This window comes from Bacillus rossius, chromosome 12 (genome assembly GCF_032445375.1).
Source record: "Bacillus rossius redtenbacheri isolate Brsri chromosome 12, Brsri_v3, whole genome shotgun sequence".
In the NCBI taxonomy this organism is placed as follows: Eukaryota; Metazoa; Arthropoda; class Insecta; order Phasmatodea; family Bacillidae; genus Bacillus; species Bacillus rossius.
The window spans coordinates 19,118,304-19,143,282 of NC_086339.1; the positions used below are offsets into that span (position 1 = coordinate 19,118,304).

General features: G+C 36.6%; 1 protein-coding gene across 9 annotated transcripts in view; it reads left to right on the forward strand.

Moving 5' to 3' along the window:
* LOC134537651 (tyrosine-protein phosphatase non-receptor type 11-like) overlaps nt 1-24,521 on the forward strand; it is a 131,241-nt gene extending 106,720 nt beyond the window's left edge. For 5 of the 9 annotated variants that reach the window (XM_063378321.1, XM_063378324.1, XM_063378322.1 and 2 more), the window contains 10 exons: nt 7,370-7,532; nt 11,386-11,562; nt 12,420-12,600; nt 14,181-14,260; nt 15,582-15,734; nt 17,405-17,572; nt 19,165-19,348; nt 20,090-20,241; nt 22,386-22,588; nt 22,807-24,521. In XM_063378321.1, the coding sequence (XP_063234391.1) occupies nt 7,370-7,532; nt 11,386-11,562; nt 12,420-12,600; nt 14,181-14,260; nt 15,582-15,734; nt 17,405-17,572; nt 19,165-19,348; nt 20,090-20,241; nt 22,386-22,588; nt 22,807-22,942 (1,597 nt within the window). In that variant the 3' untranslated portion in view covers nt 22,943-24,521. Of the gene's footprint in view, nt 1-3,976; nt 4,586-7,369; nt 7,533-11,385; nt 11,563-12,419; nt 12,601-14,180; nt 14,261-15,581; nt 15,735-17,404; nt 17,573-19,164; nt 19,349-20,089; nt 20,242-22,385; nt 22,589-22,806 lie in introns of those variants that run through there. The other 4 variants (XM_063378323.1, XM_063378325.1, XM_063378326.1 and 1 more) reach the window with 3 other exon arrangements.
* Nucleotides 24,522-24,979: the final 458 nt, after the last annotated feature.

The window sequence follows — 24,979 nt, forward strand, 5'->3', positions numbered from 1 at the left end:
ACATAGATAAGCTTCCAAATATCACAGAGCAAATAGCTAAATTAGTCCTCAAGGAAAAATAATAATGTGTATGAGTGTTAAGATTTTATAGGGAAAATAGTTTTTAATGATCCAGAAGCAGTTAGATAAAATTATAACTGTTGCCAAATCCCCTAAGAGACAGATACTTTGTAAACACGACCAAAATAAATGAAAAAATTTTTAATTAACATTTATTTACAGAATTATGGCTTAAAGAATTTTATATGTTTGGAAATATTTTTGTAATGTTATGGGATGTGTAGGGAAATTGAAACTTTTGTTTACTACAATTTTGCTATTAGTCTATTTTATTTTATTTTGAAGGGTTGAATATTATCTTATGATGCAGTAATTTATGTTAATAGGTGTACCTGCAAAGATACGAAACTGGACATATCCTAGGGATTTTTAAGCGTACTTTTCCATGTTGGATTTGAAGTTGTGTGCGAAATACTTCTTCAAATGTTTTTTTGCACACACGGTTTCTTTTGCGCTTAAGTAAGCAATGTCACAACTGACACCTGTGATGTCACTTGTCATGTGTCACTCTGGCGACGTGGTTCTTGCCAGGCTGGCGGTACTTGTTTGTTTACATGCTCTTGCTCTGACCCCCTCCCCAACTGGCTTCAAGGCCAATTAAGGGATGTGCCCACGCTTGCCAAGCGCGGTCCAGCTGAGCGCTTGTGAGCGTGCTAACTACGCAACAACAGCCCGGCTGGTGGCGTCGGAGCGGTTCTGCCCAATAACAGAGTGAACCACTTCTCCCCCTGCTGCCCCCTCCTCTCTCTCTCTCTCTCTCTCACTGGGACAAGTAGGAGTAGTGTGTGCTCACCCCGCCCTGCCCTCTCACGCCTCCGGCCCTGACCTTGTGTGCCGGGCTCGTGTTACGCAAGCTGGGCTGCATCGTCGTGCCGAGTGGTCGTCATCTGTCGGCTGTTCGGCACAGATTTGCCATCGCATCCTCGTCGGGCCTCGCTCAGTAGTGCACGAGTGGCTGGTAAGTGGTTCTGCTGCATTCCTACTCTCGGGAATCCAGCCCAGCGTCGGACTGTACATTTTGACTTCTACTAGTAAAGCCCATTGTCATTTACTGTTCTCATTTTTTTTTTAAGTTGTTGAAAAAATGTCCAGCCAAATATTGTTTATCTGTGGCATTGAAATTTGCGTAACACTGCCAGTGCCTTTCCTCAAACGTCTTAGACAAGAGTTTCGTGAATTCATTTCCTAATTCTTTCTTCCTAATTTCAAGATGGTGTACTAATCTTGGCCGTGCAGCACTTGCTGCATCTCACATAAGTTGTGAAAACATGTTATCACTTGGGTGCACAAATTTTTTTTCAGCTGTTTAATTTCTTTTTAAAACTATAAGTAACTAAAAAAAATTTACCTGGCCTAAATCTGCCTGCAGTCTAGGATTTACGGTTTGTTCAGTACCCGGCCAGGAATTTTTTTTCCGTACGGAAATTTTTATTTGCGGGGTTGGTATACAATGCTGTGCTCAATGGACTTTTCTCGGGGCAATTCTTTTGTCTTCTTCTCTTCATGTTGTCGTTATTCCATGTCTGCATCCTGTCTGATCGAGCTAGCCAGGTTCAAATGGCTGATCCTTATAGTTATCAGTGTTGCCTGGGCCAAACACAGGGTGAAGGGGATTTTTTTTTTTAAATTTGGATGTTGATAGTAATTATCTTCTTTACTTGAACGTCAACTGTGCAAAATTTCATCAAGAGTTGCCTGAATTATGATTTAATGGGTATAAAAGGGCTATGTGGAATGGGGGGAGGAAAGGAGTGTTTCAAAATCTCATGTATTCAATTAACTGTTTGTTAAAATGAGATGTAGATAGTAGTTTTCTTCTTATTTTTAACATCGAGTGTGCAAAATTTTATTTAGGAAAGCCAAAATAATGCTTTAAGGGGTAGAAAATTAAAATCGGGGTTGTTTTAAATAATCTCATGTTTTCAGTGAACTTATTTTTCTTAAATTGGATGTTGACAATGATTTTTTTTTGTATGTGAACTATTCAAAATTACATTTAAAAGAACCAAAAATCATCTTTAAGAAGTAGTATAGTGGGATGGGGGTAGTTTTTTCTAAACTTCATGTTGCCAGGAAAAGGGTAGATTTACAGTAATTTTATTTTTATTTTTAACATCAAGTGTGAAAAATTTGATCAAGGAGTGAAAAATTCTCCTTAAAGGAGAGGAAAGGGAGATAGGGTAGTTTTTTGAAATATCATGTACTCAATAAATGTTTTTATGAAAATCATGATGTAGACAGTAATTTTCGTTCTCTTTTGAATGTTAAGTGTGCAAGATGTGTTCAAGTTTTACCGGTATATACTTTAAGTGGTGGGAAAGGTAGACAGGGGTGGTTTTTCAAAATCGTATAATATAATTGGGGTAAAATTTTAATTAAATGTAGACACTTCATTTTCTCTTAACTTAAATGTAGAGTTTGCAAAATTTCATCAAGAAGTACTATACTGCTGCTTTAGGGGTACTAAGGGCAATTAGGGGTGTTTTTGGTTTTTCAAAATCGCATGTATATGGGGGATTAGAGAATTTTTTTTTTTTAATTGGGTATAGACTGTTTGCTATCTCTTAATTTTAACACCAAGTGTGCCAAATTTCATGTACTAATATCCTGTTTTAAGGGGTGGGAAAGGAGGATGGGGTGGTTTCTGAAACGGTATGGGAAAAGGAATATGGGGATGGCTCATGTTTTTAACATTAATTGTGGTAGTTTCAATTATATGTACCAACATTTTGCATTAAGGGATGAAAAAGGGGAACGGGTGTTTTTTCAATATCTCACCTTAAACTATTTTTCTAAATTATATGTTGAACAGTATTCTTCTTCTTATTTGAATGTCATGTGTGCAAATTTTTTATCAAGAAGTACCAAATTTCTGCTTTAAAGACTGGGAAAGGGGGATGGTTTTTTTTTATTCTCATGACCCACTTCCTTTTTAGAAATCAGTTATGGACAGTAATTGTCCATTTTGAATACAAAGTGAACAAAATTTCATCAAGTAGTGTCACAGTCCTGTTTTAAGGGTTGGGTCCTGGGATGGGGGTGGTTTTTTGAAATATCACGTAGATAGTTACCTTTCTTGTATTTCGAAGGTCAAGTGTGCAAATTATAAACTCAATCTGATGAATGATGCTCATAGAAGAAGAACACACAAACATTAATTTTTAATTATATATAAGATTTAATATTATTTCTGTTCACAAATTAAACACCTTTGCAAAGTCTAATGTTAATTTTTTTTTCTGTCTGTCCCAATTTGCGCGAAGTTATTCAACTTAAACACTGTATCTTTATTTAGTTGTGATATATTAACATTTACGCAGAAAAATTATGTTTGTTTTCCAGTATATTTATTTCCACAGATCATTATAAGGTGGAGTTGTAATTTTTTTTTTTCCTATATGTGTAGTTCAGAAACATGTTAACAAATGCAAAATTTTATGCAAGAGCTGATGTTCGTTAAATGGATGAAGAGATTTCCATCAAAAATAGCTAAAAAAAAACCATCCTGATTAAACCAGCCTTCAAAAAAAATAAACTTTTTTGAAATCGTTTTATCATCCATTTGGGAGCCGTAATGCCACAGACAGACATATGCTTCAAAATTAAAACACCCCTCTTTTTGTATTTGGGGGTTAGTAAAATAAATTATTCATGTATCATGCCTCAGGTATTGACTTTGGGCGGTCCCTCGGCAGGCGAGATGTCACAAGATCCCGCGGTGTCCAGTTTGTCGGAGCACAGAGCATACTCGTCCTTGCCTTCCCATTATTGGTATGGGCAGCGTTCCCCTGCGGCCTGCATCGTGCATCCATAATGAAGGCCTCTCCGCCGCTGGTCCCCCCCCCCCCCCCCCCCCCCCCACCCACGACGCCACGTCCATCTTCCTACTCGCTGGCGCACGCGCGCGCACATGCCCGGTCGCAGGCATTCGGCGATTGTTCTCGGAACCCCCTCGAGGGTCACCCTGAGCCCCCCCCCGAGCCACATGGCCGAGCGCCGGGGTGTTCGAGCCAGTGTCTCTCAGGAGGCGGAGCTGGAAGCAGTTCTTCCTACACCGGCCCGCCAGAGTGTCGGAGCCTTTTAAAACTGGTTTAGAAAGTGGTTCTCAACGGTGCCCGGCCGAGCTCTCGTACGATACTCTTCGCGTTTGACTCCAACTTTGTGTCTTTGGATTCTATTTCCTCTCCAAAGTAGGGAACAGCAAAATTTTTAAGTCTCGGAAATGTTCAGTACCTGCCGACAACTGTTCGACGTAGTGGTTTTACAAAAGAAACTTATTCATGGTTGGACAGTCTCCTAAAGTCATTGAACACTTTTTTCAAGACTGTGCAAAGATTCAATTCGAGTGGGAGACTGAAACTTGGGGAGGGTTATTTCGGAACCGGTGCAGTGTTTCAAAACTGTCGTGAATGTCGCCAACTGGTTCGATGTACGTGGATGTGCCTTCCATGTTGGCACTTCCGGCTGCACGGATCATCATCTCGACTGCTCTAGAGGACCTGCGCAGAGCCGTAGTTTTGTTCTCGTAAGTAGTTTCCAGAACTGAAATAATAGCTGTGAATTATTTAACTGCAGACCGACATTTTTATGTATGTATTTTAAATATTTTATAAAAGTTGTAATTATCGATCAAAATAAATTGTAATGTTATATGATGAAAACACACTTTTCAAAACTGAAAAGTTTTTAATTTAAAATATTACAAAGTTAATTTGTATGCACAAAAAAATTAATGTTAAACAAATTTAATTTTATTTTGTGGTGTGGTTATTTTCATACTATTTATGATCAGGGCCGCAGAGGACTTGTTAGTTACTCGAGGAAATAATTAATGTGCACATATCATTCCCACAATGACTTCTGCTACAGGGTGTCTACAGGTCACGTAAGTCCTGAAAGTCACCAAAAAGTAAGGAAACTGGACTGCTCACGAAAATCATGAAAAAGTCACTAAAGATACAGAAATGGTGGCAAAAATCACAAAACTTGTTTTTAAAAAATCGGGACATTCCTGCGAATTGTATAAAAATTCATATTAATAATGCTCATGTTTAATTTTAGTTACATTAATATTTTTAAATCACCCTTAAAAAAACTTTATAGCAAAATTTTATTAAAAGGTCCTGAAAAAGTCCTTAAATTACTTCACCAGGTATTTTAGATATCCTGTACTAGCACTGCGAGTTTCACCATTTATAAATAAATACTGAATTTTCTTTTATGTTTTGTACTAATCAGTTATAACAATTTATTATAGATTTTTTATGATGTATAATAATTTTTCTGTAGGAAAGATTATTGACAGTGTGAATTGTGTTTCAGTAAAAAAAATAATCCCATATCTAGTTCATATGTACTATTTCTTTAGAAAATGTTGCAATTTTTTTAGATTACTATATTTATACTTAATGTTTAGTTAATTTTAATTTAACTTAATTTTAGTATAAGTTAAAGGAAAATATTTACTGCTATGAAGACCATTGTGACATCACTAAATGTTTCCTTTTGTTTATGTATTTATTATGGCAAAAAATTGTTGAATAGAATTTTACTGTGTTAAATTTGGGTAAACTTTCAGATTTCTTAGTTTCCCATTAATTGGGAATGATTGTGCTTATGGTAAAAAAAATTATTTTCTAATTCCAAATTATAGTTGTAGAGGTAAGTAAGTGGAAACGACTTTTTTTTTTTTTAATGTTTTGTGTTTCAATAATTTTTAAATTTTTAAATTTATTCATTCAAGTGCAGAAGGGTAGGTTACACAGTTTCAAACTTCGGCTGTCAGTTAATTACAAATAAGGGGACCGTGGAAGACTTTTCATTTTTGGTCGCGGCCTATAATTGAGTTCTCAGTAAGAGCAATTTGAGCTCTACTTCTTGTGAATTCCCCCTCTCCCCAACCACTCCCCTCCCTGCGAAGACAAGTAGACGAGTCGTTAACTGAGATGGGGGGGCCGCCGGTAATTGCAGCTGCTAATTACCACTTTCCTCCGGGAGTGCGTGCTGTGGGTCGCCGAGGCAGTCGGCCGGCCCAAGTCACGCCTCGCGGGGGATGTGGCCCGCTCACTGTGGGAAGAAGCGGGAGGAGAGCTCGCCACGCACACTCTGGGGTCCCCAGTGTGCCGTCGAGCTCGAAGCGGCGGTGCATAGATCACGCTCGTCTCTTTAACTCTGGCTCTGCCGTGGTGTGTTCCTCAGGGTGTGCAGGTGTGTTATGAAGTTAAATGTTGGGTGTGTGTAGCTCAAGACGTTTATGTGTGTAGTGCGTACGTACACAAAACAGAAGAACATGCCATCAGTGTTGGATACAGAAACTAACGTGTTCCTCGGAAAACATAGGCTTTTCCAGTGTAAGTTGCTATTAGAAAGGCTACAGTGTTGAGTTTTATTGTGTTGCATAAATGAACTTATTAATTTTGTTGTAGATTATTTTGCACTTTTTTTTTTTTTCATAATGCCAAAACATAATTTCAATATCTAGGTACCTATATCGATATTTTCGGCACATTGTGATTTAGTGTATAGATAAGTACACATACATAAAGATGACACTAATACAGGTTCAGGTAATGTTGCTGTTAGTAACAGGAATGAAAAAAACAGAACAAAAAATAAAACAGAAAACACCACAAGAATAAGAAATTAACATTTATCTTGGTGATTAAAGACCGTACGTAGTCTATAAACAATGTAATTTTTGTTGTGCAAAGTACAAAACATAGCCTGTAATCGACTACTAAACTGAAGTACTTTAAAACCAGTATTTTGAAGAATGTATTAGCAATTTTATTTTATATTGTAGCAATTACGGAGAAAATCAGCATGTAATAATTTTCTGTGGTCCAGAGGAATTAAGTTCAGTTTTGGGAACTTATGATTTATAATTTTTAATAATTTATTTTGAATGTTTTCTAGTTTTATCACTGTCAGATTTGATGATGATGTTCCAGATTCCAGATTATGCCGGAAGCATAATAGGCTATGAATTTAACTAGGGCTAGTTTATGTGCTGGGGAAAAAAAAGTTGTCTTGTTATGATGATGAATTCTTTTTTACATACAGATATTTTTTTACATTTACGTACTTTGATGACGTAAGCGTAATGCATTCGAAAAAATAATGTTCCAGAAGAGATTTCGTGGTGATTTTGTGTTAGGTCTGTGTGTGTACGTTATTTTTTGTAACACTAAGCATATAGTGATGAAGTGAGTTGTAAACTTGTTATGTAATAAAACCAAGCGCACCCCGGTTACGATAGAGCCAGTGGCAGTGGTTTGATAACCTCGCTCTCTCTGCAACCCACACGCAGGTGGTTCCACGGTCACCTGTCCGGGAAGGAAGCGGAGAAACTGATCCTGGAGAAGGGGAAGAACGGCAGCTTCCTGGTGCGAGAGTCCCAGAGCAAGCCAGGTGACTACGTGCTCTCCGTCAGGACGGACGATCGAGTCACGCACGTCATGATTCGCTGCCAGGTCGGTGTGAGCCATGGGGCACAGCCACCAATTTCTTTATTGAGGGGAAGAAGTATTTTGTTTTGTTCTAATTCAAGACTCCATGCAACTACAAAAAAACCAACTTTGTTTGCATAAATTTGGGGTGAGGGGTTAATGATATTTCACTGCTCCAGTCAAAGTTAATTGCTGCAAACCTCATTCCATGTCGCATATCCAAATTTATCCTTTGATCGTGATTGCGTGATCCTGTTAACATTAACTGTGTGGTACACGGAGCTCACTGTTTTAATTGAGTATGTCGAAATGTCCGGGACATTACAAAAACTTGTGATATAACATGAATTATGATCATAAGTGGAATATGAAAGAAAAAATTTCCTCAAGAAATTACATAATTTGTTTGGATTGTTATATTTGAGTTATTGTTTGGCCAGGATCTTTTTGTGTACCAGCAAGCATCATGTAGTACAGGATCAATGTATACACGATCATGCCATCAGGATCAAGGGATAAACTTGGATACTTGATATGGAACAGTTACCAAAGGGTATATATAGCATCACTTGAAGTGTGTACCTCATAGAATTTGTTATGAATGTATTCAAACAATGTGCATACGTTAGTGAAAAAATTAACTTATAATTAAAGTAAGCGAATTTTTTTAAATACGGATCTTGTTAAATTGCCTAGCCACCAAATTGCACACACAGCTCCTGAGTGTTCATGTGTCATTTCCTAATTGCAATAGCTGAAGTTGTATTGAAGATGTCATTTTGCTTACTAAGGATATTTTTGTTTCATCCTTTTGTTTAAACGTGTAATTTCTGGACAGCATAAAAGGTTAAAACTGAATTGGAATGTTTATACAGGTGTCTTTAGATATTAAATATTTTGTAGCATAAAATTACAGTGTCACTGCTTAAAGTTCCACAGAGTTTTGTTATAGACATGACAACTGCATGCCAGATTGGTGCCTAGTGCGTTGAGGCCAGAGCTTAAGAGGCATGTAATGCATAATGTAGTGTCACCCTTAGTGCGCCTACCCAGGCCCTTAATACAAAGTGCCAAATTTAGGTATTTTTTTAGACTTATTCCAATGAGTCTTGACTCGTGTGTTGTTTCGAGTTACTTTCGGTGTCCCTTTGCTTTTCTTCTGAAATTTGTGCATAATGTGCCTCAGGTTAGCCAAAATCTTTGTGTTTATCTAGCATTTAACCCTAATAAATTCCATGGGAGTTTGTCTAGATTTTAATTAGAAGTATAATTTCTTCATGAACAAAGTTTAGTATATTATTTTCTCATAAATTTTTATTGCAAAAAAATTATTTGATAATATTAAGTTTGTTTTCAACTTTTTTTTTCAGACCAACCAAAAAAAAATTGCTTGAAATTTTTTGTTTATTAATAGTATAGCATAAAATTAAATAAGAGGTATACAAAAACATAGGTAATTAATGTAGCTCTATGTGATGTGTCATTAGCAAGTCAGGCCTTGGAATAATTAGCAATAGTGGGAATCTATCTTGCTGCTGTTGTAGTGCCTTTCTAACCTGGTTCCCGTGCTTTCTTAGAAAATGATGGGACCTGTTCTCATTGAGTTACCCCTGAAACACACACTCAGATGCATAATGACACAAGCTGTCACAAGCATTCTGCCGTGCATGTTCCATGGGTTAGTGAGGATGATACAAAACTATGTACCTACTTTCCATCGCACCTTTGGTATACTTTCTGGGACGAGTTGTCAGGCTTGAAGCAAAGTGAAATTTAATGGCCTGCTGGACACACATTTGTCTTTTCTTTCACTTCATCATTTAATACATAGTTAAACACATGAAATGATAAGCCTAGTAAGTGACTGTAGTATTTATTTATTTATTTATTTATTTATTTATTTATTTATTTATTTGAAATACCTTAAGTAGTGCGAAGACCCCATTTTCCAGTTACACTTTGGTTTTCTACACATCTATCTTTTACACTTGTTATGACTAATATATTTGTGTGAACATATCATTACAATGATTTTTTTATTAATGTCTGTTAAATAAGTGTGCACAAATGAATCTTTTTTTTTTTAAGTTATTAGTTTTTATTTAGATTACCAACATACTGGCCTAGTAAAACCATCATTATTGATTTTCTGATACAGGCATTCCAGAAATGTACCTTGTGACTGCTGTATTATGCCAAATGCATAAAGACCACTTGTTTTGAATAACAGTTGGCATTGCCAATGTCATAGTCAGTAGAAGCTTGGTGGAATGTAGGCTGAGGCCACATTCCACTTGTTCCAACTTTCTATAAAATCTAGGATGTTTTATTGTTTTGTGTGTCCTCAACTGAAAAGCTGACATTATGCAATACTATCTACCAAATCACTAAAATGTCAGTTTTAACTTCAAAATATATAAAATTCATGTACAGCTAGTGTTAAAAAATAAATACAAATTATTGTAGTCAGGGGCGCAACAACTAAATTTCCAAAGGGGGGGGGGGGGGGGGGGGGCAATATACCTTTTTATAAAGAATATCATCTATCCCCCCTATTGGAGCGGGGGGGGGGGGGGGGGGGGGGGGGTCCGGGGGTCCTCCCCCGGGAAAATTTGTATTTCAAGGTGGAAAATGGTGCTATTTAAGCAGTTTTATTATCTAAAAATTGATTACACAGCACTTTATTTGCCCCCGTTTGCCCCCACTTCAAGGTTTTAGAGGGGGAGGGGGACAAAATACCCTTGCCCCTCCCCCCTGTTGTTGCGCCCCTGATTGTAGTAGCGTATTCATAATTTTTTTTTAATGACATTTTAATGTTGAATTGGAAATTATTTTTTATATCATGTTTACTATTTGGTGATTAACTTGAGGAATTATCTTTAGTAGGTTTGAAAGTAAAAAATAATCATTACTTCTTTTCATATCTGTTATAATTTATTGTATGAATCCTAAACTTCATCTAAAACTTTGGCTGAAATAATTTTTGATGAAACTAATTATTACTGTAAAAAATGGGTTGAAATTTTAAAAAATTCAAAACTTTCTTATTATCAAATTCATTTGAATTTATTTTAAACCTTCTTAATATTTATTAAATCGTGGTGCAAAACACTTTTTTATTCAACTACTTCATTAGTGCAAGGGATGAAAAATAGTTTTTGAAGGTCAAAAAACTAAATTATTGACTTAGTTGCCATATGATATTAAATTGGTTCTAAGCTATTCAATGCTGCATTATAAACTATACAATTCTGGATGCATTGAGTTAAAAATATTCGTAATATTTGCGCCGTATAGAAAACGAGCAAATTTTTAATTGATCATTTTGTAATATTAGAGAATGAAAATATCTTATGTACATTAAGTTCTTAAAATGTTCCAGAAGTTTATATAAGTTTACAAAATATTTCCAGAATAAATAGGTACTTTGAAATCTACCTAAGCCAGTAGACTGTGCCGAAAGGGATTTTTTTTTAATTGACAGTTTTTGGTTTTGTATTTTTAAAACAAAATAGAAGCATTCTCCATCAGACAATTTATTACATGACTATCATATAGCACATCTCACGCAATATTCTTTTATCAAGCTGGTTACTAACTTATTTATAAAGTTTGGCTGGTTACACATCATAGAAATAAAACATTTTGTTCTTCAATGACAAGTTATAGCTCTCACTAATATTAATTTTTATACAACAGCAGTAAAGTTGATTAAAATATCTATAGGATGATCTAAACATGAAGAAATTTGGGAGAGCGTGTGTGATTAAGTTTCATTTCTTAGTTTCTAATCACGTGTATCATCAGAGTGTTATTACTGAATTAACAAAAACCTTTGCTGATAACAAAGACTAATGCTATCTATTCGCACTTCCAGGATAATTCTTACGATGTTGGCGGTGGTGAGAAGTTTGATAGCCTGAGTGAGCTGATCGAGCATTACAAGAAAAACCCGATGGTGGAGACAAGCGGCACTGTTGTCCATTTGAAGCAACCGTTCAATGCCACCCGCATCAATGCCAGTGGCATCGACAGTCGAGTGAAAGAGTTGCAGGTGAATATTTTTTTTATAAAAGTTTTGTCTTATGTTTAATTTTGATTAGGGATGGCCTAATCATATTCATAGATCCTCAAATACCATCAAATATTCAGTATTTGAAGGAAAAAGTATTTGAGAAAAAAATATTGGAAAAAAATTTTAGAAGTAAAGTAAATTAAAAAATTCAACACTGATCTTTGAGACCTTGATTTGGATTCGAGTGGTATATTCTAAGTACTCTTTGGTATTTGAATACAAAATTTGGATTCAAGAAAATTGGGATTTGACCCATCACTAATTATGATTTCGAACAGAATTTTTTTCACAAATTTATTGCTTTCTGATATATTGGTGTGAGCTTAAACTTAGTGTTCAGCATTCGTGGTTTATGTGTTGACAGGTTATAATTTGAAACCATTTATGCTAACAAAAGTGTGTGGAAAAAAAAAACTTCAATTTTCTATAGCTGTTTATTCTTTGTAATAGAAGTTTTAAATGGTCTCTCACTTAGTATTTGGTCCATAATCATTCAGTATACTTTTATATTTCCAAATGTGTAAAGTTTATTAAATTTAATTTACTATAGAACAGTTACTTTATATTAGCAAATGATGTTCAAAAAAGAGGTAAGTCAAAGTGCTATAGATTTTGAGCATGAGCCAAAAAAATTTCTTTAGGTGATAGTTTTTGGCTCATACTGAAAAACCATAGCACACATGACTGATCTCTTTCTGCATGTCACCTTCTCATATGTGGTTGAAGCTGCAACTGCGATATGCGCCACAAAAATAAAAAGTCAATATTCATAGGTGAATTCCTCTTCTGTTTTCCGACGTATTCTTGCTGGGTTTGATAGGTGTGTTCTGTCGTAGTTGCGTGTACTGACGGTCCCCTTGCGTTCCCAGAAGGAGAACGGTTTGTCGACGGGCAAGGCCGGCTTTTGGGAGGAGTTTGAGTCGCTTCAGCAGCAGGAGTGCAAGCACTTGTTCTCACGCAAGGAGGGCCAGAAGACCGAATGCAGGAACAAGAACAGATACAAGAACATCTTGCCATGTGAGTTGCAGCGGATGATCAAGGCATTGTTTTAAAAGGGGGGGGGGGGGAAGATAGGAACCGTAATATGCCTTCTTGGCGACAACAGTTCTTAGGCCATAACAATTTTCTATCAATTAATTTTACAAATTTGGCTTCGTTAAAGCATAGTACATAATTTCATGGAATGCCTTAAGTTGATAGTGACTGGCAATTGTTGGTGCTGTTTAGTTTAAAAAAAAAAAAAAAAAAAAAAAAAAAAAACAATCTCCATCAGACAATTTTAATACATGACTGTCATATAAAACATATCTCATGCAATGTTCTTTTAACAAGAGGATTACTAACTTATTTACAAAATTTAGCTTGTTGCCCATGAAGATCACACACACTTATCACTAGCGTCACCTTCTCGACCAATCACAAAGCAACCAATCACAACACATTTCACTATAGAAAACTTCCAGAAGTCCGTGCCTGATTTACTGTTCCTCTCTTTCTTTAGTCAGATAATAAATGCTGTGGGAATTGCATGAGTTTAACTTTCCCATCACAAGAATACATACAGAGAGCACCAGAAAGCCTCGGCAGCTGAGAAATGTCTCAAAACATCATGGCACCCGCCAAGTCGCGCACCTGTCTCTCGTCCTTAGGAAATCTTCTGACTAACTCCAAATGTAAACTATAGGCATCAAAACAAAATCGAAAGTATATAACATACTGTAAAAATGCATTTACACACATAATACTTAGTAAGAAAAATTAGAAACAGTAAAAATATAGTTAAACTGCTTTTTTAAAAAAAGGCATTTTTAACACAAAAATTATTTACAAGAATATTAATAATAATAAAAATCTAAAATGCAAGTATAAAAACTAGTTCACAATAACCTTGAAACTATACACTAATCAGCTGATGAATAAAACATCATATTAATTCCTCAAAAATTCTCTTATAAGCTGGGGAGGGCAGGGTCTTGCAATTTTACAGTGTGTTTATTTCAGACAAACAAAATTTATCATTTATTGCCTGAAGTGGTATGCAGCACAGCTTCATATCCATCCACCTGTTCTCTGAGAGTTTTGCGAGTAGCGGACTACATGCTACTCAGCCTCCCCTCTCACTGTGACTGATCATGTGCCAGAGAGTAGTCCTTAGTAGGGTGAAGGAAATATTTGATTAACAAGAGTTCTGTGGGTGTTTATATGTGCATTAAATTTTTTTATAAACCTGGAGTGAATCCTAATTTTCCAATGGTTATTATTGCTGTTTGTTTTTAAATTATTTAATGAATTACCTTTCACGCCTATTCTGCGGCGATTCTCCCTTCCCCCCCCCCCCCCTTTTTTTTTTTGTAATTTTTTTGTTCTGCCTTTGTTTGATCATGGAAAGTTTCATTTAGCATTTGTGTGAACAGTGTACATGTAACTAAAATTCATGAGGTGTTTGCATTACTTAATATTAATTTTATCTATAATTATGTGTATTTGTATTCTCTTTAGCTCCTTTAACATTTTCAGTGTGTTATTTATTGTGTCAAAAACAAAGTTTTCTTGGAGGTGATTGCAGTTGGGTGAATATTGGAATTTTTCCGTTCCAGTTGATCACACTAGAGTGAAGCTGAAAGATGCAGATCCCTCTGTTCCCGGGTCTGAATACATCAATGCTAACTACATTAAGGTGAGATAACCTTCATGTTTGTTAAAAGAGTAAAACACTATACATTTTATATTTATATATATTAATAAATAAGCTAAATTGGTGTTTTCGAACTTCTACATAATTCCTGCAATTTATTTTTCTTACATAGTTTGTTTATAATTTATTTATTTGTTCTTGTTTTTATTTTTAACTGCTAATTGTAGGTTTTGGTTACTTAAAATAAAATATAAGAAATCTCCCATCAGACAATTTAATACATGACTATCATATAAAACATATCTCATGCAATGTTCTTTTAACAAGAAGATTACTAACTTAATTACAAATTTTAGATTGTTGCCCATGAAGATCACAAATAATAGAAATAAAACATTTAATCTATCAATGACTTTTATTAATTGTTGTTTTTTATATTTTGTATTATAATTTTAAGTTTTTTTTTTTTTAAATTGTGTGAAAATTCCTGTTTTTATATTGAACTACATTTTTCACGCTCTGGTCAAAATCACAGCACAAAAAAATTCATTTAATTATTTTACATTAAAAAAAAAATCGTTAGGTTTACATTGGGGTGTCTACAGGTCAAGAAAGTCACGATATCATGAAAAAGTAACAAAACTGGAGTGGTCACTAAAGTAAATAAAAGTCCTATTATAATTGGTGATGGTGCTAGAAGTCACATAACTTTAATTTCCAGTGTCATTTTCCTAGGTTACCATTTTGTTTTTGAATCCTTACTTAAGTTTATAGGCACACATCAAATATAAGTAGTTGGAGACTGTCCACTTAAATAATGTGGATATCATTTCTTAAAAGGTTTTACTTAGCTTTCTAACTTAAAATTGGCAATGTTCCTACTTATAGTAGTTCAGTTTTGGATAGTATTTTCTATTGTTTTACATTAATGAATTTTAAATTTCTATAAGTCACTGTATCACATAAAACTGTTCTAAGAAAATTCCATTAAAAGATCCTGAGATTGCTTCACAGGTATTTGTGGACTACCTGTCTGCAACTACCTGTTTTATTTTAAAATTAGCATCACTCTCAGGATGTCCTTAGATAGTTGGATTAAATGCCTAATTTTTAACAAAATGCTCACGCAAGTTGCTAAGAACTTATTTACTTGCGTTTTGACCATTTGCTGGAAAGAAATAAAACAACTCTATATTTGTGGATTCCATGAACCATTTGTAATTTACAAGCTGTGATTTATTCCGACGTAAGTTCCCAAGCGCCCAGTGCAGCCACTAGCCCTGTAAGGTTAGTCTTGTCTTGTGTGTTCGAAATTCTGGTGTTGGGCTTCAAGAGTTGTTCATTGCTTGTGCTTATGCTGCAGCCGGAGGAAGACCCTCTGATGGACGGCTACGCCAAGTTCTACATAGCCACGCAAGGCTGTCTGCCAAGCACCGTCCCCGACTTCTGGGACATGGTGTGGCAGGAGAACACCCGGGTCATCGTCATGACCACCAAGGAGATCGAGAGGGGGAAGGTATGGAGGCGGCAAATATTCCTACTACAACACCTCACTCAAATCAGTACTTGTAATAAACATAAACTATTGAAGTAGTCATAAGATAGTCAGCTTTAAAATTGGATGAGTTTAATGTTTTCATACTGAAACTGCTAACTTTCATGGTACTCAACAGTTCGAACGAAAAATCATGTAACAGTTTATATTTCCCAAAAAACTAGCTTCACTCGGTCACACTGAGATTCTCACCCCTACCTCTGGGTTTTGTCGACAAAGTATAATAAATATCCCTACTGAAGCATGTCTCAACAACATTTACTCGTGTCAGCATTTGTGTTGCCATATTGAACTTGCTCTTGGCTATTATTATTATTATTATTATTTACTATTGACCTGGTTTTATGTAACATTTTTGACCGCAATGAGGCATTTAACATGTTTTTGTCACTTCTGGAAGTGTGTTAGTTGACTAGTGTAAATATTGTTACATCTCTTAGTCACTTTTAACAGATTGGATACTGTTTTATTTACATCAAATTATAGTAATTTCAGAAAGGTTAAGCTACGTGCTGCTGCTGTTCGTGCCATATCTTGTCAAAAAATAGTATTCTTAACTCAAGGAAAATCCCTGTAAACATCAGGGAATTTTGAATTTTGGGAAAAAAATGAGGGAAATATGTTTTAGGTTAGTGCATTTAAATGGATGTAATAGATGTACAAAGTCTCGTCCTGTATTTTTGGATCCTGACCTGTTAACTGTGCCATACATATTGTATGTTCAGTCTGTGTTTCTTTTTTTACAATGCTGGTGTTTGGAGTATTTTTCAGCAGAGTTATATTTTTTGAAACGTGAGGCTGGATTCCATCTGTGATGATGCCTCGGATATATATCCCCTCTTTCTCCCCCTCATCCTGTCATTAATATCCTAAAAATTCTATAAAAATCTAGCGTTCCCACCAACAAAAGGAAAATAATTAATTTATTAATTTTATGTATAACATGCATTTCAACAGTTAAGGCTAGTTAATTTTAGAGATAGGCAAAACCCAAAAGACAGGCAACCCAACTAACAATACAAAAAAGGCACAAGATGTCACAACTGAAGAGGATAGGAAATTGTGTTTAAGGGATTTTCTGGACATTCTGTTAATACAGTGAAGGCCAGCTTCACTCTTTGTGAGGCCACATATCAAGTTCAAAACTGATATGTGCATAGGGCCAGGCACACATTATTTGATATTTCTTTTTATACAACAAAACTTTATGTTTTATATGTTATGTACATTGACAAATAAAATATGTGGCATGTGATGAAATAACTAAAATAATTTCTTTTGAAACTCGTATATAAAAACATAAAAAAAAGCATTGAGCAATTAAATAATATGAGTAAAATAATATTTTTGATTATTTCTTTTGAGAATTCTTGGGCTTCTAAGCACTGTCAGCTGAGAAATTAAGTCTACATATATGCAAACAAATACAGTTAATACCTGACAGTAGGCCTGATATTATTTGGAAAATTGTTTAGGAGGACCATAGGAAAAGATGTGGTCCGTGGGTGGCCAGTTGGGCATCTCAGTATTATATACAGCAGTACCAGGTTTAACTAGAACGGCAGATGGTGCAAGGAGTTGCTCAGAAACACGCAGTACTACAGTTTGTTGGCACTCGATCTCGATTGCAGAACAAGTGCACGCGTTACTGGCCGGAAGAGGGCCAGAGCAAGGAGTACGGCAAGACGAGTGTGCGGAACCTGTCGGAGGCCTCCACCTCCGACTACACCCTGCGAGAGTTCATCGTCGTGCGGGAAGGCTGCGAGGAGGAGCGCAAGGTCTACCACTATCACTTCCAGGTACTGTGGCTTGTAAAGTACGTTTCTTGAGTCCTGTTTGTTTCTTTTGTCTCGGGATAGTGCAGTGGATAGACCACACACCAAGCAGTTAAAGCAAATACACTAGAGACTAATACCGGACAGCTTTATACTAACAACACAGGTGATAGTGTGAAAATAACCTAGCTGCAAGAGGTGTGACTACAGAAATAATTTATGGGTAAATCATTAAATATATATATATTTTTTCTGGTGTCAAACGATTCACTTCTTTTTAAGAAATTTGAATGTTAGTTCTCCCACAGAAATCTGTATAATATTTAAATAAGTTTTTCTAAGAGGTGAGAAAGTTATTTTCAATGTCATAATGTTGGTACCATATGTATTAAACTACTATATTGTTCATACTGTCTGCCATCTATCGGACTGACATGAAAACAACACCAGGTTTTACGCAAAAAAAACGTTTGATGTTGCAAAGATTTAAACTTTTATAATTATAGTACTTAACTTTATCAAGAATAATCAAGTGAGTACATGGCTGCCACACGCATTAAAAGTGTTTGCAAAATGTGAGAGTTCAATTCACAAGTATGCAAGTGAGCAAGTATACATGTGCACAAATACACAAGTTTGCTGAGCCCCCTCCTCACCTTCATCAATAGCCTTACTCCGGAGACCCCTTTCAGTTATCAAATGCCCCACTCCTGATCGTTGCAATTTTCATTAACTTCTCAGCATTTAATTTTGTTATTCTTTGATGACTTAACCTTTCAGCTGTAAGGGAGTTTCACTTCAAAATAATTATCTTTGTAAAAAAAAAGTAGGTGTTATTTACGTCAAGACTTATTCGTACAAACTTGAAGGGGCCATAATTTTGCCACTTTTTAATGATAAGGTGTGTATTAAAAAATTAGTTTCATCACGAGTCGAATAAACCAGTTTTAAAAATTACCTACAAAGAAACATATCATCCTTTTGGAAGTTTATGTAATTTATAAGCAGTTTTCCCTGTTATATAATGAACCAGAGATATGGCATCAGTATTATTTCAGTTGAAAATTGACTTTTTTTTTAAATTTATTCCATTCTGGGATATTTTGTAATAACTATCCTTTAATAATTTAACATTAGATGTATGTTGTTTACCCTCGGGACATAAATTTGTCTTAATAATAATCTCATTTTATCTCAAACCAACTGGTTAGCATTATAAATCATATCGATGGCTTAGAATGAAAACCTTGTATCTCATACCGAGCATACGAGGTTTTCTCTCTACAATGTGGAGTGCTACTGATATACGTGGTTTCTTTTTTTTCCCGATAGAAAGCAGTAGAATGCACATTTTATTTCTTTCAGCTAAACATTTTGTGAGATACGAGGTTTTCCAGCCAAAAACATAAAAAAACGTATTTTCGTCCAAAAATTGAGATTCGAGGTTTTCATTCTAAGCCATCGATATGTAACTATGTATTTCTAAGGACTTTAAGAACACTTTGTAGTAATGGGAGTTGTGTGTTAAGAGGATTTTTATTAACGAGGTGTCGCGGTTCGTAGCTAAACGATAAAGCCTCGTCATGGAGCGGTGGTCTTGTGTTGCCTTGCTGCAGGCCTGGCCGGACCACGGCGTGCCCTCGGACCCCGGGTGCGTCCTCAACTTCCTGCACGACGTGAACGCCCGGCAGGAGTCCATCCCGGGCGCCGGCCCCGTCCTGGTGCACTGCAGCGCGGGCATCGGCCGCACGGGCACCTTCATCGTTGTCGACATGATCCTGGACCAGATCAAGAGGCAAGGTGGGTCGCATCTGCAGCTCCGCCGCCCGGGACCACAGACTGTCCATGTTCTGGAAAGTCACGTACTGTACTTTAGGTCCTGGAAATGTCATGGAAATTTCTCACTCATAGTAATTTAAGGAGAAAATTTTGTGTCGCAGTCCGCCCTCACCCAGACTGTAAAGGCAAATTTTTTTTAACAAGTGGCCAGCTATGGGGATGGTGGAGGCTGAATCGTTTTCATTTCTTTCTGAAAATTGTCAAACGGTTATGTTATTAAAAAAAAAAAATCCAGTGAAACCGGAAAATTTGGTCAGGGAAAATCATGAAGAAGCCAAGCTAATGGACTTTAAATACTTAAAATAGTTGGGCTCATGGGCGTAAATCCTGGGATAGCCAGGGCCCTGAAATTAAAATACCCCTCACTGAGGTGACTCACTTACCAAATCGTAACTGTGAAACTGGAGTGATAAACATAATTCAATGCTCCCTCCCCTTCCCCCCCCCCCCCCCCCCCCCCCCCCCGAACAACCCCATCCTGGGAATCCTACAGATTTTCATCCCTAGAGGTCCTGGAAACCTTAAAAGTGAAAATGTTTGACTGAGCACTAAGCTGATCTTTTGCACCTTTCATTCTTAAAATTGTTCAGATTACATTTCCAAATGTATTTTTACAGAAATATTTTTTTAAAGGTTTGATGCAAGATTGTGTTTCACTGTGGAAGTGTTATTAATATAAGGTACATGAATGTTTTTGCCAAGGCTTGGATTGTGAGATCGACATCCAGCGCACCACCCAGATGGTTCGCTCGCAGCGCTCCGGTATGGTGCAGACGGAAGCGCAGTACAAGTTCGTTTATTTAGCCGTCCAGCATTACATCGAGACTGTCTCGCAAAGGCTACAGGCGGAGCAGGTGAGCGGAAACAGAAACTGATTTGAGGTTGTTTCCAGGATGGAAACCTTTTGCACAAGGGTTAAATGTGTTGAGCAGTTGTGGCGAGTGGGGTAAAATGTGTTTTGATTAATGTGTCGTAGCAGTTTGTAAACTTTTTTTTTTGGTACTTAAGTTTCAAATATGGTTTCAAACAATACATTTATTTGGACATGCACTATTTCAGTTTTGCGCTGTTTGTCGTGGAAAACCTTCAAGAATGCAAAATAAAAATCAAAACAAACCCCCCCCTCCCTAGAACCAGCATAAATCATCTCTTGTCAATCTTTAAATATCAGACAGCACAAAATATAGGAAATAAGTCTAGAAAAAAAATACCAGCACAGACAAACATAGTGGGCTAACAATGAGACAGTTTCAACAAAAACAGTACATGCAAAAAGACACCCACCTTAGACAGCACAGTATTTTGGGAAGCCCCCAGCTAACTGAAATTTTCAATTTTCTTAGTGTTTTGTGATGTGCTGTGTTTCGTCAGCCATTGTCTGGACGAGGTACCGATATGCCGCATGTTGTGCAGTGGCTCACTCAATTTAAAGTTATGCGGCTGTTGTCCGGGTGCTACGGTATATAATCAATCTGTTTTTTGTGTTTGGAACTTTGAAACTAGAATTTTCGACCATAGTCATCAGTAATCACCCAAAATAATGCTCAATTGATCATGGCTTTGTTCCGAGGACGTAGTCCTACAGCTTCATACCGTGAGCTCGTGTGAAACCACGGGACATAATTACAAACTGTCAATTTAAGAGTTATCCTTTCGGTACCTGCGAACAGTGGACATGTGTTTGCTTTCGGAGACAAAGAAGTTATGTGAGAAAGGTTGTATTACCTTTACTGTGTTTTGTGGTCGCAAGATGGCTTCCCCACTGACTGAATTGTTCTTCCAGTCTTAATAAAAAAATCCATTAATATTAGTTTGGTGTCCGAGATACATTATTTAAGTAACATAATTGACGACTATAACAAGTGTCTGAAACTTATATAATTTTGGCGCTCAAATAATTTTTTTGCAAGTTTTTTTTTATGTATGTCCACTTCATACTGAATTTTGAGCTAGCCGAGGTGGTCTGGGGTGTTACTACTTTCTTTCTGGCAACAGTCAAGCCGCTCACGTTCAGATGTTTTCAGGTGGATGCCATCTGTTGACCTTGGCCACCAGGTCTGCACTGCCAGGGTTTATAGTTCGCTCAGAGTTTGTAGTTAAGTTGGACTAACAATGATCCGTTGCATCCGTCCGTCAACAAGCCGAGCGAAACAAAATCATACGCATGTCCATCAAATACTTTTCCATTTTAATGCGGCCAACTAGAAATCTTAAATACTGGTGAAAATTTATCTTGTATAGATGTATTATATTTACAATGTGAAAGTTAAGCTTTTAATAAATCATTAAACTTAATTTTTTTTACTCTGATATTTATTAAAATATTTCCAGTTGTTAAAAATATGTTTAAACATAAACATATAAACAAATAAATATACTTAAAAACCTTTTAAGATTGATAAGTTTGCCGGCAGTAGATATCTTGCTAGCATTTTGGAGGTTACCTATTTCAGCCGTTTGTTGAAAATTAATGCTTGGTAAGGTTTTGATGGATGGATGGAACTTTTGGGGCCATCTGATTGGCTGCAGGTCACATGAATGACGGGCAGACAGGTGACAGACAAACGGATGAGGCGGATCATAATGAGTTCAGCTTCACAGTCACTCTTTACTTCAATACAAGGTTTAATTTTTTCTAGTAGGATACATTTCACATTTTCGCAATTGGTCTTCTTGTTAAAACTACATTGACGTTTGATGATCCGGCATGGCCGTGATCCCGAACGTGCTGGATTAAAGATATTTCACTGCACTTAACTACTGACAGTTGTGAATTACTATATGTTGAAATATGTACATTTTGTGTTTGGAACATTGTGATTTTTTTTTGTATAATTTCATGTATGTTTCTAACAACTTTTACAGAGCCTTAGTAATTGGAGTTGTAGCTCAATGCTGTGTGAATTGGAAAAGTCGATGTGTATTTTCATGTTTACTGTTTACTGTTGACTGTGCTGGGTGGAAAAATTTGTCTGCTACGTACTGGTGTGCTTCCCAGAAAAGCCTCCAGCTGGGCCGAGAGTACACTAACATCAGGTACTCGAGCGAGGTGACGGGCAGCGCCGGACCCGACCCCGCGAGGGGCCTCACGCTGACGCTGTCTCGCTCCACGACCTCGCTCCCCACCACCCCCAGCTCCGCCAACTCCCGGGACAACAAGCGGGGGCCGTCCCGGGCCTCCTCCGACGCCCACTTGCCCAGGTGCGGGCACCATTCACACGTTCGCGAGGGAAACATAAAGCAAACCTAATTCATTAAAAACCAGTATGTTAGCCAATCTTTGCTATCATTATTGTGAAATTCCGTCATAGTTTTAAATTAGTGTGCTGTTCCAAACTTGACGGACATACTGCTATCTTGTCTGCAGTGTTGGCAGGGCCTGGTTTTAACGCCACGCACCGTCTGTGCTTGTTTCGCAGGCCTCCGGACGACCTCCCCAAGCAGATATACGAGAACATTCCGCTGAAGGAGCGCAAGCTGTCGACCAACAACTACAACATGGGCCCCCCGCCCTGCTTCGCCCCTCCCCCGCCGCCGCCGCCCAGAAAGACGTGACACCTCTCGTGCTCGTGAGCGCCCCGCGGGGAGCCCTGCGCCTCGCAGCCGAGTGTCGCGACCGCTGCCGGCCGATTGGTCGCCGGGTCATCACACTGTTTCGAGTACCTGCAGGCGGGACGCGAGGAAGCTGTCGGGGGTCGCTCGAGCACTTTGTTTCCGCTTTTTCGCGCTTGGTGCTCGACTTTCGATTTTCGACCTTGGGTAATGAAGCGTTCTTCGATGACGTCGAAGTACGCACTGCCGACGACGGTCTAGTGCAGCCTACAGTGCCGAATCAAGGAACAGAACAGCTATGAAATTGAACATTGTTTGATTTGAAAGTTTTAAACAAGTATAATTTATGAGCTTTAGATGTGTATGGCTTAATTGCATGCCACGAACTGTTTATCAACTGAAAAATGTATCAGGTATCTAAAATCTGACAATATTTATAGTGTATGTACTTGAAATTTTTCACAGATTGTTCTTGTTGTCCACTTTGTCACGTTTCATATTTAATATTATGCTCGAATCATGGATTTGAATTGCATATATTTTAGAAAGATTTGTATTGTGAATAGTTTAATTGAGCATGTAATTTTTCTTCTTTATATTTTATAAAGCTAGTCATAAATAATCATGTGACTTCTCACGAAATTCCTTGCAAAATTTTTTTTTACTGTTGCTAGAGTTTCATTGGTTTAAATTTTTGATTATTTGGATAGTTTCACATGCCTGTTTTTATGGTATGGGTTGTGATCCTGTTGCTGCCCACAAATATGGCAGACTGCCCTAGCCATTATTTCAAGGACAGTGTAGTTATAGTACTCTGTCTGTTTTAAAGTGGCAGCTTGTATCGCTCTGCCTGTTTGTGTGCTATGAAGTAAATGACCATCAACATCACCTCTGAAATTATCAAGTAAATTACTATAGAAGCAATGTTAAAAGAATCACAATAGTAAAGAATTGCAAGTTTAAAAAAATGCATATGTTTGTTGAAAGTTATTCATCAACAGTGGAAATTGAAACAAGCATAAGCCTGCCTTTACCTGAAAAGTAAGTCGTCTACTTAGTAATTGTGTGTTTTCAGACGACAAGTGCATACATTGAAAACTCCCAAAAATAAAAACATTGAGAAATTTAAAGCTTTAACAATTTATCCTTATGAGTTGAGTTGTAGTAGACATCTGTCATCAGATTTTGGTCCAAAGACTTTATTGTTTCTCCTGGTAATTCTAACTTGCAGCATGTGTGCTAGCCATCTTATCCTACATAACTAAATTTAAGTCAGTCTGAGAAAACATATTAAAGCAGTAAAATACACTTTGGATTATTACAATATAAAAGTGCTGTTCATTGATTCAGTGGCTATAAAGTTAAAATTTAACATAATTTAATGATGATATGTAACTAAGTGAAATTTTCTCTTTCGTTCATGAAGAAGGCGATATTTTAATTATTGGGTACAATGTGCCATAGTTAGAGGCAAGATTATATGGTGAATAGTGATAAAACCACAATAAGAGTGTAATTGAAGTTAATATACTGCTAAATAATACATTGCATAGCACCGAAATGCAAGAAAAAACAAACAAAATGCTGCGATATTCACCTTAGCTACCTGATATTGTCTATTTAAATACATTTCATATAAATTTTTATTATAAACTTTTATTTTAAACCTACAATATTATGTACTAATTAATAATATTTATTTGGCTAGTTTTTATGTGTGGTTTTATTAAAAGTAAAGTAAATACGTATAAGCAGTCTATAGCTGATACCATAGACATAGCTAAAGGCCTAAAGAGAAACATCACAAAAAATATTTTAAGCAAATGGTTTTGGGCTTTTTTGATTCATATTAATAGTATTGAAATAATAAGAGTGGAAAATAAAGTAAAATTTAAATGTAATAACTTAATACCTATGTTTACACCAGAAATAAACTCAAACCACACAATCAATCAAATTTTTTCTTCAAACTGCCTAAAAAGGTTATCTAGGTGTAGTAGTTATAATAGAAACCATGACAACAAAACTTGTCAAAATAGA